At 43.0% G+C, this 18,600-nt stretch overlaps 1 protein-coding gene and 1 long non-coding RNA gene across 2 annotated transcripts; one reads left to right on the top strand and one right to left on the bottom strand.

Annotated features, from left to right (window-relative positions):
• Nucleotides 1-440: 440 nt before the first annotated feature.
• Nucleotides 441-10,740, bottom strand: LOC133271727 (uncharacterized). Its single transcript, XR_009744224.1, has 2 exons — nt 10,665-10,740; nt 441-2,357 (listed from the first exon to the last, which is right to left on the bottom strand). It is a non-coding gene; the product is annotated as an uncharacterized LOC133271727 (long non-coding RNA).
• THAP12 (THAP domain containing 12) lies at nt 3,097-18,173 on the top strand. The gene is made up of 5 exons (XM_061458120.1): nt 3,097-3,277; nt 11,093-11,213; nt 12,852-12,959; nt 15,027-15,063; nt 15,339-18,173. The coding sequence occupies exons 1-5, from the start codon at nt 3,189-3,191 to the stop codon at nt 17,285-17,287; spliced, it is 2,304 nt and encodes a 767-aa protein (XP_061314104.1). The 5' UTR covers nt 3,097-3,188; the 3' UTR covers nt 17,288-18,173.
• The last annotated feature ends 427 nt before the right edge of the window (nt 18,174-18,600 follow it).

Consider the following 18,600-nt stretch of genomic DNA (forward strand, 5'->3'; position numbering starts at 1 on the left):
GGAGCTTTTCCTCACCCAACACCCCAAGTCCTTCTCCTCAGGCTGCTCCATCTGGTCTCCCCCAGCCTGGGTTTGTCCTGGGATTGCCCCAACCCAGGGACAGGACCTTGCCCTTGGCCTGGTTGAGCCCATTAAGTTCACACGGTCCCACCTCTCCAACGTGTCCAGGTCCCTCTGGATCCCATCCCTTCTCTCCACTGTCAATGAAGAGTTAGTTCTGCAGAACTGTAGGCAAACCCTGGATAGAAGCATCTTGTTTTTCATCCTGTCATTGTGAATTTCAGCATGTCTGGATACACATTTACTAAAACACCTCCACAGGATTAACCTCATGTCTGTTGACCTCTTACACACAGGTTAAGCCAACAAAACGGGGCTGTATGACTTGCAAGAGAATGTAATAGTGGTAAGAGTCATGAAAGCATTTCAGACTTCAAATATTCTTTTGCAAATATGTTTTTAATAGCAGGAAACCTGCAAGACTACATAATCATACTTTAACAGTACCATCAAGCCCCACTGACTTCCACCCTGGGAGAGACGTGCAGCTCAATTCGAGACATACACTAAAGAAGTCATTTTGCAACTGCTATTATGTGATAGGGGATCCTGGATTTAAGATACAGCTGACCTTAAGAGATAGTGAGGGGTGAAAAGGCAATTAAAAATCCATGTGAGCAGGCAAAATTCCTTACATTTATCCAGAGAATACAGATTATACGTACAATGTTACTAACACAATATGCAATCTCCATTCAATGTCAACAGGCAAAGACACACTTGGAAATATGCTGTGAGCAATACTTTAGTCTTAAGTATTATCTAAGACACAAAATCACCAGCATACAGATTATATATATGCACTTCAAAGGCTATTCTGCAAGGAAGAGAAGGGTTTTGGTGATTTCTGTACAGTACAACAGAAGCTAATAATTTCCAACTAAGTAGTAAACTAATTTTCTTTATAGGCAATGGGCTTTTAGTAATTTTGTTGAAAAGAATTAAGCTCATTTTCTTTCCCTTATATAGCAATCACTTGAAAATTAGTCTCCTCAGAAGACCCATCATCCAGGAGACTTCAGGATGCTTTAATTTCATTAGGAAAGTTTATATACAGATATATTCACATTTAGAAGAGCCTTAAACAAACTTGTAGAGAAGGGGCTTTACCACACACATGCTTTTGTTTGGCAATCAATTTGGAGGAGAAAAGGCCCTTCAATCTTGAGCAGAGCATACTCTCAATTTTCATATTATTTAAGGCTAAAGTAGTTTTTCCTACTGAAACAGGTTTTAAAAGTCCCGTAACATTACAGAGCCATGCTTCTGAACTATTACTGCAATTTAAAATGATCCTTCTCTTCTTCTTGAGTGTGAACATTTATGTATCTGCACAGCATATCACATGGCATTTACCTGAACTAAATGAAACCTAAAGGTAAATGAGTGTATTTAAAAAGGAGTTAGTTTCTGATTGAGTTTCTTACACAGTTCACTGCCTACGAACGCTGGTGATTGCCCAGTAAAGTGAAAGCAGGGAGGTGCACCAAAACTTACCTTTAGCATTGGCTTAAATGACTGCTTAAAACTACTGATAAGTAATTAGCTCCATGCCTAAATTTGAATCCTGGCAAATAATTAACACCAAATAATGTTATGAAAATTATTCCAATGAAATATATTTTGAGACTCCTTGTTTGAAAGGCACTTGATAACAATGCTTTTTCCTACAAAAGACAGCTTTTGCTATATTCATACAGAACAGCTTACAAGTCTTGAAGCCATGCTAAAAGAAACAAGTAAATTTTTTGGTTTATTTCCCCTTATGCACTTTTTTTAAACAACAAAGACTTGGGCTGCTTCCCATGTTTACATTCTGCTTCCCAAAGCCCAACAAATCTCCATGTCAGGATACTTTTTTATATGATTTTGAAAATATATAGAAAATATATCACAGCTGAATTCTCACACTGCAGCACTACCATACCTGAAACCATTATCATTTGCCATCAGCATTTATAGATTTTATAGCTACTTCACCTACTTTTGCACAATCTGATCTAGTTGACGATGTCCCTGCTCATTTCAGGGGGCTGGAACTTGAGGAGATTTAAGGCCCCTTCCAACCCAAACCATTCTGATTCCATGATTCCTCAAACTACTAGCAAGCCATATTTGGTGAATAACTCTTTCTTCTCTTCCAACCATCCAGTCTTCCATCTCCTGGTTCTTTTTCCTAAGCTTGCTTTCACCTCTGACACATGTGACAAAGCCTCCACATCAGGCATACTCCCTGATTGATTACTTGATTGCTTAACATATTCCTTGTTTGTGGTATGGTTTGGGTTGGAAAGGACCTTAAGATCATCCAGTTCCAAACCCCATGCCATGGGCAGGGACACCTCACACTTGACCATGTCGCCCAAGCTCTGTCCAACCTGGCCTTGAACACTGCCAGGGATGGAGCATTTACCACTTCTCTGGGCAACCCATTCCAGTGCCTCAGCACCCTCACAGTAAAGAACTTCTTCCTTATATCCAACCTGAACTTCCCCTGTTTCAGTTTGAACCCATCACCCCTTGTCCTGTCACTGCAGTCCCTAATGAAGAGTCCCTCCCCAGCATCCTTGTAGCCCCCTTCACACACTGGAAGCTGCTCTGAGGTCCCCATGGAGCTTCACTTCTCGAGCCTTCTCCCATTACCCATGCAGGCTCCAGAGTAACACCTTCCTAAAAAGCAGAACATAAGAAAACATCCATCAGAGAGCCAGAACACGTCGTATTCCACATCCCAACTCCATTTTTAAGGTGAATCCACCCAAGGCCGCTCACACACCGCTCCCTACCACTAACGGACCCGAAGCCCCGTTAGGGGGCGCGCATGCGCACCGCTCATCCGGGCGCCGCCGTCGCAGCGCGGCGCATGGGCACTGCCCGGCGGGTGGCCGCTCGCGGTGCACTGTGGGAAGGAGGCGGCCCTTGTCCCGGCGGAGGGTGGCGGTGAATCCTCCCGGCCGCTCACAGCAGTGTAGAGCCGCTTCTTCCCCCACCCCGGCCCCGTCCTTCCTTCCTTCCTGCCTCCCTCCCTCCCCCCTGTCCTCCTCCTCCTCCCCACATACACCCCCCCCCCCCCTTTCCCTCCCCTCCCTCCGGCATTTAAAGGGGCAGCGGCGCCAACCCGCGGGACCATGCCGAACTTCTGCGCGGCTCCCAACTGCACCCGCAAGAGCACCCAGTCCGACCTCGCCTTCTTCCGCTTCCCCCGGGACCCCGTCAGGTGAGGCCGCACGCGGGCACTGCTGCCGCCTCAGGAAGGCGGCCGGCGATGCAGCGCGTTGAGGGTGCTCGCTTCTACCCTCAGGCCGCTCTCCCTGAGCACACCCCGCGGCGGGGAGGTGCCTCCCTCCCCTCCTTCCTTCCCCCTCCCCGCGCCTCCTCACCTCAGCTCGGGGCTCCCCACTCGCAGCTGCCGCCTCTTCCCGGCGAAGGCCGCTGCTCGCTGTGGTGCCGGCGGGGCGGGACCCCGCGGGCCGCGGCGGGGAGGCGGGCGGGCGGCCGCCTGCGCATGCGCTGCTGGGACCTCCGCTTTGCCCACCCCCGGGTGGGGAGGCCCTGTGGGGTTTGAGGGAGCGATGGGTCCGATGGGTCATGGAGGGAGCGGGGGGGGCTGCCTGGCTGTGAGGGGAGTGGGAGGGTATGAGTAGTACGGGGGGGTGTATGGGGTTGTATGTCTGATAGGTCTGTGGGGCAGCAGTGGCATGTGTGTACGGCTGTTGGAGGTGTGGGGCAGATGGAGGGGTGTGGGAGCAGTAGGATGAGGCTGGGGAGCCCAGCACTGGATCAGGGGTGGAAATCTGTCAGTGTGTATTGAGGTGCTGGACGATGAGATACGTGTGTGACAACAGGACGTCGGTGTGACAGGCAGTTGTCACAGGATTACAAGGGTGGTGGTTAGTGGTAAACCACCATGAGCAACAGCAGAAGTGATGGGATATTCAAGCTCCCAGTGGGTAAAAAGCAGGGATGGTGCACTGGTAGAGCAAGAAGTGTGTAAGCAAGAGGTTGCAGGAAATAAATCATGCACTTAGACATAGAAACCCTTATGAGAAGGTCATCTTTAAATCTAGATAATGCTCCTAAAATCATTTGACTTGCTCCTCACAGTTTTGGAAGGTGCATAAGTGCTAGAGCAATACCACTTCTCTCTCCCCTAAAAGGAGGTAACAAGGGCTGAAATTTCTTGATGTTTTATATATATATATATCTATCTCATAGAATAGTTAGGGCTGGAAAGGACCTTAAGATCATCCAGTTCCAGCCCCCCTCCCATGGGCAGGGATGCCTCACACTAAACCATGTCACCTAAGGCTCTGTCTAAACTGTCCTTGAACACCACCAGGGATGGAGCATTCATAGCTTCTTTGGGCAACCCATTCCAGTGCCTCAGCACCCTCACAGTAAAGAACTTCTTCCTTATATCCAATCTAAACTTCCCCTGTTTCAGTTTGAACCTGTTACCCCTTGTCCTATCACTACAGTCCCTGATGAAGAGTCCCTCCCCAGCATCCCTATAGGCCCCCTTCAGACACTGGAAGCTGCCCTGAGGTCTCCACGCAGCTTCTCTTCTCCAGGCTCACTAGCCCCAACTTTCTCAGCCTGGCTCCATACAGGAGCTGCTCCAGCCCCTGCTCATCCTCGTGGCCTCCTCTGGACTTGTTCCAACAGTTCCATGGCCTTTGAGGACACCAGAACTGCACACAGTGCTGCAGGTGAGGTCTCACAAGAGCAGAGCAGAGGGGCAGGATCACCTCCTTCGCCCTGCTGGTCACGCTCCTTTTGATGCAGCCCAGGATACGGTTGCTTTCTGGGCTGTGAGCGCACACTGAAGCCGCCTCATGTTCATTTTCTCATCGACCAACACCCCCAAATCCTTCTCCGCAGGGCTGCTCTGAATCTCTTCTCTGCCCAACCTGTAGCTGTGCCTGGGATTGCTCCAACCTAGGTGTAGAATATATATATATATTTACATATATATGCACACACACATACCATATATAGATTGCTTCCTTGAAGCTGCTTGACCTGGTTTCCAGAAAATTGCAAACCCCATGGGAATGGTGGGAATATAGTTATTTCTAAGAAAACAGTTCCCTGTAACTGATTTTGAATGAAGATAGAAAAGCTTGTATTAAGTAGTAGCTGCTGCTTAAAGCTGTGTTTTCAGATGCATCATCAGGCTCTCCTGGGTGAACACGATGCCTGTGTTAAAGCTGGAGTAACAAGACAGCTTTCTGATGGCCAGATGTGCTAGGTTTTACAGTACAAACCCTATTATATATGTTTATGCTTTTAATGAAAATGGAAATAAAAATAGTTGATTACCCACTCTTAATCTTTGATAGACTGGTTTGGATTGGAAGGGACCTTAAAGCTCAGCCAGTTTCAATCCCTGCCATGGGCAGGGACCCCTTCCACTAGAGCAGCTTGCTCCAAGCCCCTGTGTCCAACCTGGCCTTGAACACTGCCAGGGATGGGGCAGCCACAGCTTCTCTGGGCACCCTGTGGCAGCGCCTCAGCACCCTCACAGGGAAGAGCTTCTGCCTAATGTCTAATCTGAATCTACCCTCTCAGTTTAAAACCATTTTCCCTGTCCTATCACTCTGTGTATGTATGTCCTACTTCATTTGCATTATTTGCTCCCAGAATTTTCTAATTCCACTTTCCATCCTGTGAGTTGGAGGAGCAGTTGCAGTTTGTGTGGAATGGAAGAGCTTTGGCGCTCTCTGAACTTAATCTGATTTGTAAGGAGTCCATGCTGTAAAATCTGAGTCCTGTTGAGTTGGTCAATATGTGAAAATCCATTGTTTCTAGAAAATACCCCTTTCAAATGAAAATTTTTCTGTTGAAAGACATCTTGAGTGAATGTTTTCATGGTAGCGATACAGTGATATATTAAAAAGAGTGCAGGTAATTAATGCACTAATTTTAAAGGTTGGGATGTTTTTTCCAAACAGCATTTCAGAATTAGAATACTACTACTTTTAACCACCACTTGTGTAAGTTTAGAAATAATTATTATTTGGAAGAAAAACCCAATTTATTTCAACTACAATGCGTTGGAAAAACATAGGTTTATGGATGCTTCATTTGCTAACATTAAAGTGGATCACAGACATGATTCTGTGGTTCTAAGTACTGGGTTGTATTTCTACAGTGTGTGAGTATGATTTTTTCACTTCATAATTCTCTTAAGTAGTTCAGGCTGATACAGCTGACATTGCTGTAACAGAGTAATAGAAAATAGAGTTAAAATTGACTCTGAAGGATCATCTAGACCTTTCCACTGTCCAAAGAAAGGATAAGCTATACCTAAACTGTTTGTAGAGTCTTAGTTCTGCTCTTAAAAACATGAAATGACAAAGGTGATATTCTTTAAGTTTTCTACAAGTACTCCCCCATATCTTACGCCTTTCTCATTTAAACCTATGTTAAAAAGTCCAAAGTTGATCATACAGTCTAATTTAGCCACAGCATTTAAATATGGATAAATAACTTTATGGCTTTGTAGACTAGAGGGTGTTAGTGGTTTATTCTCCGGCTTGAACTGCAGAAGTCACCTGCAGTTGTAAATGACAATGTGTTGCGTGTGCTGCTCGCAGTCATAGAAACCTTTCACTGTTATAGGTCAAACTGGTCTGGTGAGCAAAGTACTTTGTGACAAAAATGTGTTGTTTGCACTTGGTAACTTCCAGTGAGAAAGTTGAGAATAATGGCATTAGTATTTGAATTACAAAATAAATAAATAGTGAGAAACACAGGCCCAGGTAGACTGTCTCTACTACTTTACAGCTTTCAGGTTTTCCACAATAACTGAATAATTGCTTTTGTATTTTTCCCAGTTCAGTGCTAAGCAGTTCCAGTTAGGCATTCCAAGCCTGCTCTTTCGACTGTTAGCATGTCTGAGAGAGCTAACTAGTTATTGAAGACTGTCTTCATTTATTCTTACTACCTGAGATAAAGAGAAGGGGTGCACAGATTAGGCTTTGAAAAAAAGAACCAGCTGCATTTAATGGATGGTATGTAGTCTCTTCATATCAAATATTAATGTATAAATAGCCTCCGTTACCTCAAAAAGGATGCATATTTTATGGTTTTGTGTGGCCTAGGCAGTGATCCCCTAAGTAAGATGTCTGTCTCTCATCAGTGTTTCTGACTCTGTCGTCATGGTTTGAGTTATGGTGAAGTGTGAGTACAGCAAAATACTTCTTAAGCAAAGAGATACTATTCAGCTGTAGTTGACCTGTATGGAGGGAGCATACTGAGGTGTAGATAAACCATTAAAATGCCATTAGAGCTTCAATGAGATGTCGGCATATCTCTGAAAATGTAGAGCTTGTGACTGAAGAAAAGTACCTTAAAAGCTAATGAATGATACCTGAATAGTGGTGTAATATATGACATTGGGATGGTTTTTAATTTGTGCCAGATATTTTGCAACTAAAGTGCTTGTGCAACAGTCTACAGAGTGCATTAGTTGAATACTAAAAAGCTGGAGAAAGTTTTATACATAATTTTCTTCCAAAATCTTTTTAGTTGTTGCTTGGGTAGCACCGTGCAGAGCTATGTTGGGTGGTTTCAGGGGTCTGATCTCCTTTTTCTTTGTTCTTCCATTCCTTGTTCCTCGGAGAGTGTTAGATTAGGAGCTAAACTCATAGCAAGACTGAAAGGCTGAATTCAAACACAGGTGGAGTTGGCATACTTGAGTCCAGTCACATAACCTCCACCACCTCCTCCAGCCACCTGAGAGAGAGCATCAACGCTCCAGTCTTTGCCAGTAGAATTTCCTAGCTGTCTAGAGCTCCAGTTGCTAATCCACTGCTCTGATGAGGTGAAGAGCTTGGCGCCTGTGTCTGAACAGAGAATACAGAATGGGGCTCTACACGTTAAGGGCTTCTTTTGGCTCATGTGCTCAGGCAGTGTTGACTTCAGTACAAAAGGCAGTGGCTGCAGCTGTAATAGTAGAAGAATTTGGGAAGGGAGAGAAGTACTGGGTGGTTAATTTAATCTTTGGAGACTCATTTCCTGAATAAACCCCCTCTAAAGAGCTCTTCTGCCATCACTCATTAATCTCATCTACTAGTATCTACTTAACTTATTCTCTGGTTGGTAGCCACAGCAGAGGTAAAGGGATTCAGGCCGACTTTTGTCTGTCCATGACAACTGCATGCCAGCTCTAGATTCACCGCTGCTGACACCACTTTGTGGTTGCCAGAAGGTGATTCAGGGGAGTTAGCACAACATGAGGTAACCCAAGATTCCCCCCTTTTTTCTTCACAGTTGCCCTTTATTGCCCTCAGTTGAAGTAGAGATGATGGTGAATCCACTTCCAGCTATTTCCTGGGTCATGACCCATCTTTTTTCTAATTGAGGAATCACAAAGACTATTTCAAGCCTTTTGGTTTTAAGTGGACTGAGTAATTTTTTTCACTTTCATGAATTTCAGCACTAACTGGGTTATGGGGAGCTCAACCTTACTTTGCCCTACTGAAATAGCAGGTTCTTCACATAACTTCTCTGTGTGGGTTCCTGGACATTGCCAACATGCACCAATTAGGATGGAACCCAACAGATCGCTTTAAAAATGAGTCCGTGTTGAAGATTATGTAGCAAAGTGATGGAGAGTAAAGTAAAATAAGTCACTGAGACTGAAGTGGAAGTTCCTTCTCCTTTTTGCTGTAGAGTTATTGTGATATTACTATAAATCTTTATAATGGAGTTGTCTCTGTTCTTAAGTTTGACTGGAGAAGGATTTATCCTAGGAGGAAGGAGAGATTGTGTAACCACCCTGTATAGTTAAATAATGAACAAATAAATCAGTAGTTGTGTTCATGTGAAGGTTTTTACTCATCTGTATTGTATATTATCAACTGTTTACTTACAGCTGTTGTAAAGTGGTGGCTCTGTGATGCCACGAGGTGTAAGGGAGTGCATTATTTTTGCAGGTTTATAGGAATTCCAGGTTGGAAGGGACCTCAGGATCATCTGGTCCAACCTTTCCAGACACAGCATGACCCAGACTAGATGGCTCAGCACCCTGTCCAGCCTAATCTTAACAGTGCCCAATGCTGAGGGGTCACCACTTCCCTGGGGAGATTATTCCAGTGACTTGTTGCTCTCATTTGGAAAAAAATTCCCTCTTGTGTCCAGTGGGAATCTCCCCAGGAGTAACTTTTGCCCATCACCCCTTGTCTTTTCTATGGGACTCCTTGTAAAAAGGGAGTCTCCATCATCTTTGTAGACACCCTTTAAATACTGGCACATGGGGATAAGGTCTCCCCTGAGTCTTCTCCAGGTTAAACAGTCCCAGTGCTCTCAGCCTTTCCTCAAACACTGCCAGTCCTTGGATCATCTTTGTGGCCCTTCTCTGGCCCCTTTCCAGCCTGTCTGTATCTTTTTTGTGCAGCAGGACCACAGCTGAACACAGTATTCCAGGGGTGGCCTGACAAGCACTGAGTAGAGTGGGACAGGGACATCTTTATCTCTGCTGGTGATGCCCTTGTTGATGTTCCCAAGCAGCCTGTTGGGTTTCTTTGCTGCAGCTGCTCACTGTTCACTCCTATTGAGGAAGGAAATGACTTTTTTTTTCAACTTCTAAATAGAGATATCAGTAGCTGCTGGAGTTTTGTGCAGCAAATATATAAATGAACAAATAAGTTTTACTGGAGTAGCTGTGCATAATCAGGCTGTGTGTGTTGTTGCTCAAAAATCCATAGCAAGAAAGTGATTGCATAGATCCTGTTGAGGAAAATAAGAGCTGACTAATGCATTTGTATCAATTACTGCAAGTGGTTTGCTCACCAGAGGAAACAGTATTTTTCATATCTAAAAAAGTCCCTGTTAGGGAAAATGTTTCATTTGCTTTGTGCTGTATCTCAGAAAACTAATCCAAAGCAAAAGTAAATGTAAAAATACGCATCTAAGGAAAACTACAGGCATGTGAACACTGTCTGTAGAATCACAGAGTGGTTTTGGTTGTAAAGGACCTTAAGATCACCCAGTTTCCACCCCCTGCCATGAGCAGGGACACCTCACACTAAATCATGGCACCCAAGGTTCTGTCCAGCCTGGCCCTGAACACTGCCAGGGATGGAGCATTTACCACTTCTCTGGGCAACCTGTCCCGTGGCTTCACCACCCTCACAGGGAAGAACTTCCTTCTATCTAACCTGAACTTCCCCTGTTTCAGTTTGAACCCATTGCCCCTTGTCCTATTGCTACAGTCTCGGATGAAGAGTCCCTTTCCAGCATCGTCCTAGGCCCCTTTCAGATATTGGAAGGGTACTGTGAGGTTTCCATGCAGCCATCTCTTTTATTTTTATTAAAATTTCAAATTTCACTGTTTAAAAATCTACTCTGAACTCCCCAGTGACCACAATAAATGATAAATGCTGTATTTTGGAGGGAGGTGGAGAAGACAACAATTTTAATAGCTGCCTTTGAAAACTTTATGACTTCAGTCTACAAAATCATCTTTCTCTTTTAGCTTTTTCTTTAAGGATTGAATTCGTGAGAATTAAATGGACAGGTTTCATGAACAGTCTGTGTGAGACAAAGGCAGGAATATAGTATCCTAGAATCATAGAATAGTTTGGGTTGGAAGAGACCTTAAGATCATCCAGTTCCAACCCTCCTGCTGTGGGCAGAGATGCCTCGCAATAGACCCTGTCAGCCAAGGTTCTGAGGTTCTGTCCAGCCTGGCCTTGAACACTGCCAGGGATGGAGCATTCACCACTTCTCTGGGCATCCTGTGCCAGCACCTCACCACCCTCACAGTAAAGAACTTCTCCCTTGTATCTAACCTGAATATCTAGATTAAGGGAAAAGATTCCTTAATTTGCTGGGGTGGCATTAAGTGGTGAGCAAAAGGAGAAAACCAGCTTTCTAATAGATTTGCTGGTATGTTATGACAGAAGGTATACAGAACTGTCCTGTGAAGGGCAGGGTTCACCTCACTCCAGTTCTGAGTACAGTTTGAAGTCGTGGAGGCTTTTGTTTTATCTTAAAACGAGCTAATTCTTTTGCTTATGTGCAGGTGTCAAAGATGGGTAGAGAACTGTCGAAGGGCAGATTTAGAAGATAAAACTCCAGATCAACTCAACAAGCATTACAGGTTGTGTGCTAAACATTTTGAGACTTCTATGATATGCAGAAGTGTAAGTAAAAACAAGCTCTTGTTCGTGGCATCTTGCAAAGTGTGACTGATGATTTTCATCAGAATGCTCATTCTAAACTTTGACTCCCTGAGTAACTGGTCCCTGGGGAGATCAGTCCCTTAGTCTTAACTGGGATCCTTGTCATGGTCCAAGGCACCACACATCCTTTTGTTGGCACAAAGGAAGAGGTGGTATATGAACAGAGAGAAAAGGAGGGCTGCTTCTGCGGTTTTAATATGTTTGTGGGGCACTGGTCTTCACTACAGGTCTTTCTTCATGTTAAGCAGTGCTCATTTTATTACATAAATTTATTATACGTAAGTATCTAAGTTTGGATAAGTGGTGTTACTGCAGTGTGTACACAGCGTTACTTGGTAAAGTTACACTCTGTTGTGGCCAAGAGCTTTAAACATTCTTTACATCTGTCAAGCTTTTGGTTCCTGTTATGTTTTATCCAGCTAAAATCATGGCACTGTTTCCTGTTGATGAAATTATAGCTTTCAGTTCTTCTTGTTGGTTTTAACAGCTGAATTTCACTCTTGATACTTCGGCAAAATCTGTCCTTTAGTTCCAAAGGATAATTCAAATACACAGGTTAGACTCTGAGCTCCTGGTGGTATTAGATGTGATAGGGTGTCTCATTAGTCAGCGCCACAGAAACAAGCACATGAAAAACGGAAGTAGTTAATATGAAATGAAGCCTAATGAAACCCTGCTTATTTAAAATGTGCTTCAGTCTAATGCCAGGTGGATATGTCATCAGTTAAATTTTTGTACTTGCTGAAATCAGCCAGTTTAGACACCATACATTTACAGTATATCCAAAATATAAATTTTTACTTAAAGTATTATTATTTAACTGCTAGAAACCTTTACATGGCCATCCAGGAGTCTTTTCTTCTTCCTGCTCATTTGACAGGTAAATTTTCCTTCAGTATGATCTTCCACAGTAGTGTTTTGTTCAGTAAGTGATAAAAAACAAAGCACAACAGTAACTAAATGTTTTCTTTCTGATACATAAGTATCTTTTTATTCAGAATGTTTAGTTTTAACGAAATCATACTATTGCAGCCAGTTAAAATTAATGCATCTGGGGTCTAGGATGTGAAGATAATGTGGAGGAAAAGGTGTTTGTGGTTTGGGTTGGGGTTTTCTTTAGTATATCTCTTCTCATTTCCAGTGTTCTCTTGATGTCACAGAATCATAGAATGGTTTGGGTTGGAAAGGACCTTAAGATCATCCAGTTCCAATCCCCTTCCACCGGCAGGGGTGCCTCCCACTAGACCATGCGGCCCAAGGCTCTGTCCGACCTGGCCTTGAACACTGCCAGGGATGGAGCATTTACCGCTTCTTTGGGCAACCTGTGCCAGGGCCTCACCACCCTGACAGGGAAGAACTTCTTCCTTATATCTAACCTGAACTTCCTCTGCTTCAGTTTAAACCCATTTCCCCTTGTCCTATTCCCAAAATGTGAACTGTATAGCACAGCTTTCTGTGTATCTTGGAACATCAGAAAGTGAAAATACTTTAAAAAGAGGAAAAAAAGGGCACAGCACCTGAAATTCTGGAGTTATTCTGTGTTCACACAATAAGAATTTTCCAAAGAAATTCCTAATCTGGACATCTGTCTTCTTACAGAGCCCTTACAGAACGGTTTTACGGGATAACGCTGTGCCAACCATATTTGATCTCACAAGTCACCTGAACAATCCCCACAGCAGACACAGGAAAAGGATAAAAGAGCTGGTAAGTTTTTCATGTAAGATTTATAATTATTATTATTTTTAATATTAAAACAATAAAGACAAGTAAATTCATGTGAAACTGTTACACAGAAGTGTTAAAGAATATCATAGAATCACAGACTGGTTTGGGTTGGAAAGGACCTTAAGATCATCCAGTTCCAACCCCCTGCCATGTTAGCACTTGAGTGCATTTTCTGGACTGCCTATTCTAATATCTTTTTGCTGGTTATAAATTAAATACCCAAATATTATGCTGTTATAAATTTTATCTACAAAGAAAGGTTTAATGAAATAATCTGGAAAATGAAATATGTTTATCCAGAGCTCATTCTGTCTTCCATAGAATGTGCATAGCTTCCTTTTGCTTGTTATTACAGCTCTGAATACAACTTGGTATCCTGAAATTCTTGCTACGTATTGATTGTGATCTTCAGTTTACCCATTGTGTCTGTACCATTTCAGATATATTTGTTTTAGCTTATTTACTGAGAAGATGATCCGTGTAGAAAATCAAGATCAAGAAGTTTCTTGTGGAACTATGTCTTGTCAATACCTCTTTTGTGTCATTTATAGACAAAGTGTCTCTAGGTCTCTGTGGTTATAAGTATACTGACAATTAAGAGGAATTCAACTCCTAAATTCTGCTTACATGTTGGAAAGTTACAGACAACTTCTAGATATTTCTTCACGAATCTGGAGCTCCCAACATAAGAAGGATATGGACCTTTTTCAGTGAGTCCAGGGAAGGCCGCAAAGATCAAGAGGGCTGGAGCTCCTTTTCTATGGCGCCAGGCTGAGAGAGCTGGGCTTGTTCAGCTTGGAGAAGAGAAGGCTCCTGAAGGGGAGACCTTAGAGGAGCTCCCAGTGCCTAAAGGGGCTATAAGAAAGCTGGAGGGGGGATTTGAAAAAGGGCCTGTAGGGACAGGCCAAGGGGAATGGCTTTAACCTGCCTGAGGGGAGACTGAGCTGGGCTCTTAGGTAGAAGCTCTTCCCTGTGAGGGTGCTGAGGCGCTGGCACAGGGTGCCCAGAGAAGCTGTGGCTGCCCCATCCCTAGCAGTGCTCAAGGTCAGGTTGGACACAGGGGCTTGGAGCAAGCTGCTCTAGTGGAAGGGGTCCAGTTCTGGGCCCCACAGTTCAAGAAGGACAGGGAATTGCTTGAAAGAGTCCAGCGCAGAGCTACAAAGATGATTAAGGGAATGGAACATCTCCCTTATGAGGAGAGGCTGAGGGAGCTGGGACTCTAGCTTGGAGAAGAGGAGACTGAGGGGTGACCTCATCAATGTTTACAAATATGTAAAGGGTGAGTGTCAGGATGATGGAGCTGGGTTTTTTTCAGTGATGTCCAGTGATAGGACAAGGGGCAGTGGGTGTAAACTGGAGCATAGGAGGTTCCATGTGAACATCAGGAAAAATTTCTTTACTGTGAGAGTGACAGAGCACTGGAACAAGTTGCCCAGGGGGGTTGTGGAGTCTCCTATGTTGGAGATATTCAAGGCCCGCCTGGACAAGTTCCTGTGTGATGTACTCTAGGTTACTGTGCTCTTGCAGGAGGGTTGGACTAGATGATCTTTTGAGGTCCCTTCCAACCCTTGGGATTCTGGGATTCTGTGTCCCTGCCCATGGCAGGGGGTTGGAACTGGATGAGCTTTAAGGTCCCTTCTAACTCAAAGCATTCTGTAAATTTGATTCAGTGTGTTTATTGACTGAAAATAGAGCTAAAGATATTTCTGTATCCTGACAGTGCACTTTCATACTGAAACAGCATTCTTTAATGGAGTGTATTTCCTAATAATTATATAGTACATATTGAACAAACTGCTAATAGAAGCATGGGAATCTTAGTAGTAGTAGCAAACTGCTCTCATTGAGTTTGCAAATACATGTTATGGCAGCAATAAACTGCCTGAAGAAACCTTCTCTTAAGCCTTCTAGCACTTATTGGTATATATTAACACTTTTAAAATGGTCTCACCTACAATATTTATATCATATCTTGATGTGTTTTAATATTTTAAGCTCATGTGCTAGCCATTATCATCAATACAAGTTTTGTTTTGTTTTTTAAAGACTGAAGATGAAATAAGAACACTGAAGCAACAGAAGAGTAAGTGGCCCAAATAATTGAGTTCATACAAACCTTTTTCACTAAGGCTGACAAGGTAATGCAGGACCCACAACTGTAAGTTTATATATATCAGGAGGATAATTAAGTTCCTGCCTGATTCAAACAGTCAAACTCTTTCTGAAATACCTATTCACTTTTAAACTGGAAGTATTAGTCTTTAAACTCCAGTAACATAAAGCAAATGGGGATAGTAAGGGAAAGCAAATGTTATGTTTTATTCCTGTTATTTTGACACAGTGTTTTACGTTTTGTAGTTGATGAACCTTTTGAACGGGAACAGGCAACTCGAGAGTTGAATGAAAACAATGAACAAAACGCTGTCCCCGAGGAAGGAGGGGAAGAACAAGAGGAAGAAGCTGTCCCCTTAACACTGGAAGAAAGAGAAAACAAAGATTACCTTAAATCTTTGTTTGAAATACTGATCCTAATGGGTAAACAAAATATTCCTTTGGATGGCCATAATGTTGATGAGCTTCCAGAAGGTGTTTTTGCTTCCGATAACTTTCAGGCTCTACTGGAATATAGAATAAATGCTGGAGATGAAGTTCTGAGGAAGCGGTTTGAGATGACTGCGGTCAACCTTGAGTATTGTTCAAAAACTCAGCAGAAACAAATGCTTGAGATCTGTGAAAATTGCGTTAGAGAAGAGACACTGAGGGAAGTAAGAGACTCGCATTTCTTTTCTATTGTCACCGATGAAGTAGTAGACATAGCAGGAGAGGAACATTTGCCTGTGTTGGTGAGATTTGTTGACGATTCTCATAATCTAAGAGAAGAATTCATCGGGTTTTTACCGTATGAGGCTGACCCTGAAATTTTGGCTGTCAAGTTCCACACGACTATTACTGAGAAGTGGGGTCTAAACATGGAGTACTGTCGAGGCCAAGCCTACATCGTCTCCAGTGTGTTTGCTTCTAAAATGAAAGTTGTGGCTAAGAGACTCTTGGAAAAGTATCCACAGGCTGTGTATACGTTGTGTTCCTCGTGTGCCTTAAATGTTTGGCTGGCAAAATCCGTTCCTGTTGTTAGTGTTTCCATTGCGTTAGGAACAATGGAAGAGGTTTGCTGTCTTTTCAGCCAGTCTCCACAATTACTGGTAGAACTGGACAACACAATTTCTGTTCTTTTTCAGAACAACAAGGACAGGGGTAACGATTTGAAGGAGATCTGCCATTCCCAGTGGACAGGCAGGCATGATCTGTTTGAAGTTTTAGTGGACCTCCTGCAAGCATTGGTACTGTGCTTGGATGCGGTAAGCAGTGACTCATCTGTCAGGTGGAACACCTGCTTTGCTGGTCGAGCATTTGTACTTTCAAGTGCTTTAACAGATTTTGACTTCATCGTCACTGTTGTCATTCTGAAAAACATCCTCTCTTTTACAAGAGCATTTGGGAAAAATCTCCAAGGCCAAACATCAGATGTGTTCTTTGCAGCCAGCAGCTTGACAGCAGTGTTGCATTCTCTGAATGAAGTGATGGAGAATATCGAAGTTTACCATGAATTCTGGTTTGAGGAAGCAACAAATCTGGCTACAAAACTGGATGTACAAATTAAACTCCCAGGAAAGTTTCGTCGGGCACAACAGGGGAACTTTGGCGCCGAGGTAACGTCAGAAAACTACTACAAAGAAATCCTTAGTATCCCCACAATGGAGCATATTATTCAAGAATTAAAAGATATATTCTCAGAACAACATTTAAAAGCTCTTAAGTGTCTGTCATTGGTGCCCTCAGTCATGGGGCAGCTCAAATTCAACACATCTGAGGAGCATCACGCTGACATGTACAAAAATGACTTGCCTAATCCAGACACGCTTTCTGCTGAGCTTCACTGTTGGAGAATCAAGTGGAAGCACAGAGGAAAAGACATTGAACTCCCATCTACTATTTATGAATCACTTCACTTGCCTGACATCAAGTTTTTCCCTAACGTTTATGCGTTGCTTAAAGTCTTGTGCATACTTCCGGTGATGAAGGTGGAGAATGAGAAGTACGAAATAGGACGAAAGCGCTTAAAGGCCTACCTGAAAAACACCTTGACAACACAAAGGTCGAGCAACTTAGCTTTGCTGAACATAAACTTTGACATAAAACATGACTTAGATTTAATGGTGGACACCTACATTAAACTCTATCCCTATAAAGCGGAGTTTCAAGAAGACTTTACTCCCTCAAACAACACTGAAGTAACAGGAGATGCTTAATTTTTTAAGCTCTACCCAAGCTGTTGAAACAGCTTTTAATTAAGCTTCAACTCTGAGGGAAAAAAAACCTGAAATCTCAAATCACTGCAACTGTATTTCCATTTTAGGTCTTAGACTGAAGCAGTCGGTCAGTGACCCAGATTATGGTTTGTTAGTCTGCATTAAATGTGCTGTGCAAACAAAATCAAGCCTGAAAACAAAGCCATGCTCTTGGCAAAGGTGCTGGTTAACTAGGTGCTCATGCATTGCATCTTGGAAATTGCATTGTGGTGGTAGGTCTGATGGGGCTGCTACATATTTGCTCATGAGTTAGGATAAGAAAAAAACCACCCCCAAAATGCTAAAAAGAGTATTGACCATTTCAGATCTGTTACTTTAGGCTTTTATTCTCTTGGAAACCTTTTTAAAAAGAAGTCTTTGATGTATATTTAAATGTCATTTTGGAGAGTGGATTCAGCTATGGCACGATCCCAGTGCTGTGCACTGCTCTCAGTGTAAAGAGAATGTTAGTGGCATAGAGGTACGTTTATGGTTTCCTTGGAAGACTCAACCTCTTAAATCTCTTAATGACTGTTTACATTCCTTTGTGTGAGAGACAAACCTTTTGTTTCTTTTAGGCTTTTAACAGGCATGGCAGGAGTATGGGAATTCCTAAAAGACACTAAAAACTTAACATTGATTCCATTCAATCTGTTCTGTCCCGACTCTGACACAAACCCATACATCTTCTCGTCTGCTTATTTGTAAACTCACCCAGGAGGGATTAAAATCAGCATTTGTTGTTTGTCTAGATGTAAGATTGAAAATACTGCTGTTATTTTTGGCAAGAATGAAACATTTTTGTACAGTTTATTGCAATTGAAAATAAAATGTGAATTGCTTTTTACATAGTATTGGGTTTCTTAGTAAAGCTGTGCCTCTCCGAGAATGCGTATTCCTTTGTAAGGTACCTTTTCGTTTTGGCAGTTCTTTTCTCTGATTTTTGCACTTCCAGTGAGTGGCATTGTCTTAAGACACAGGAAAATTTGGCAGCACTTCTGATCTGCCAGGTTGGACACAGCCTTGGGTGCCATGGTTTAGTGTGAGGTGTCCCTGCCCATGGCAGGTTGGAACTGGATGCTCTTAAAATCCTTTCCAACCCAAGCCATTCTATGATTCTGTTTTGAGATAGCACTAAAAACAGTGCTTTTAATTGTGGGAGTTTGAACTGAAACAGGCAGAAACAGATGAAATTTGGAATGGTTGAGAAGTTAAGCTTTGCAGCTCTCCTGGTGCATGCCAGTTTTATAACTTGACAGTTCTCCTTTTATGGA

Source organism: Pezoporus flaviventris, unplaced genomic scaffold (genome assembly GCF_033815535.1).
Source record: "Pezoporus flaviventris isolate CSIRO_AGI_PZ_B2104156 unplaced genomic scaffold, CSIRO_AGI_Pfla_v1 ptg000025l, whole genome shotgun sequence".
NCBI lineage: Eukaryota > Metazoa > Chordata > Aves > Psittaciformes > Psittacidae > Pezoporus > Pezoporus flaviventris.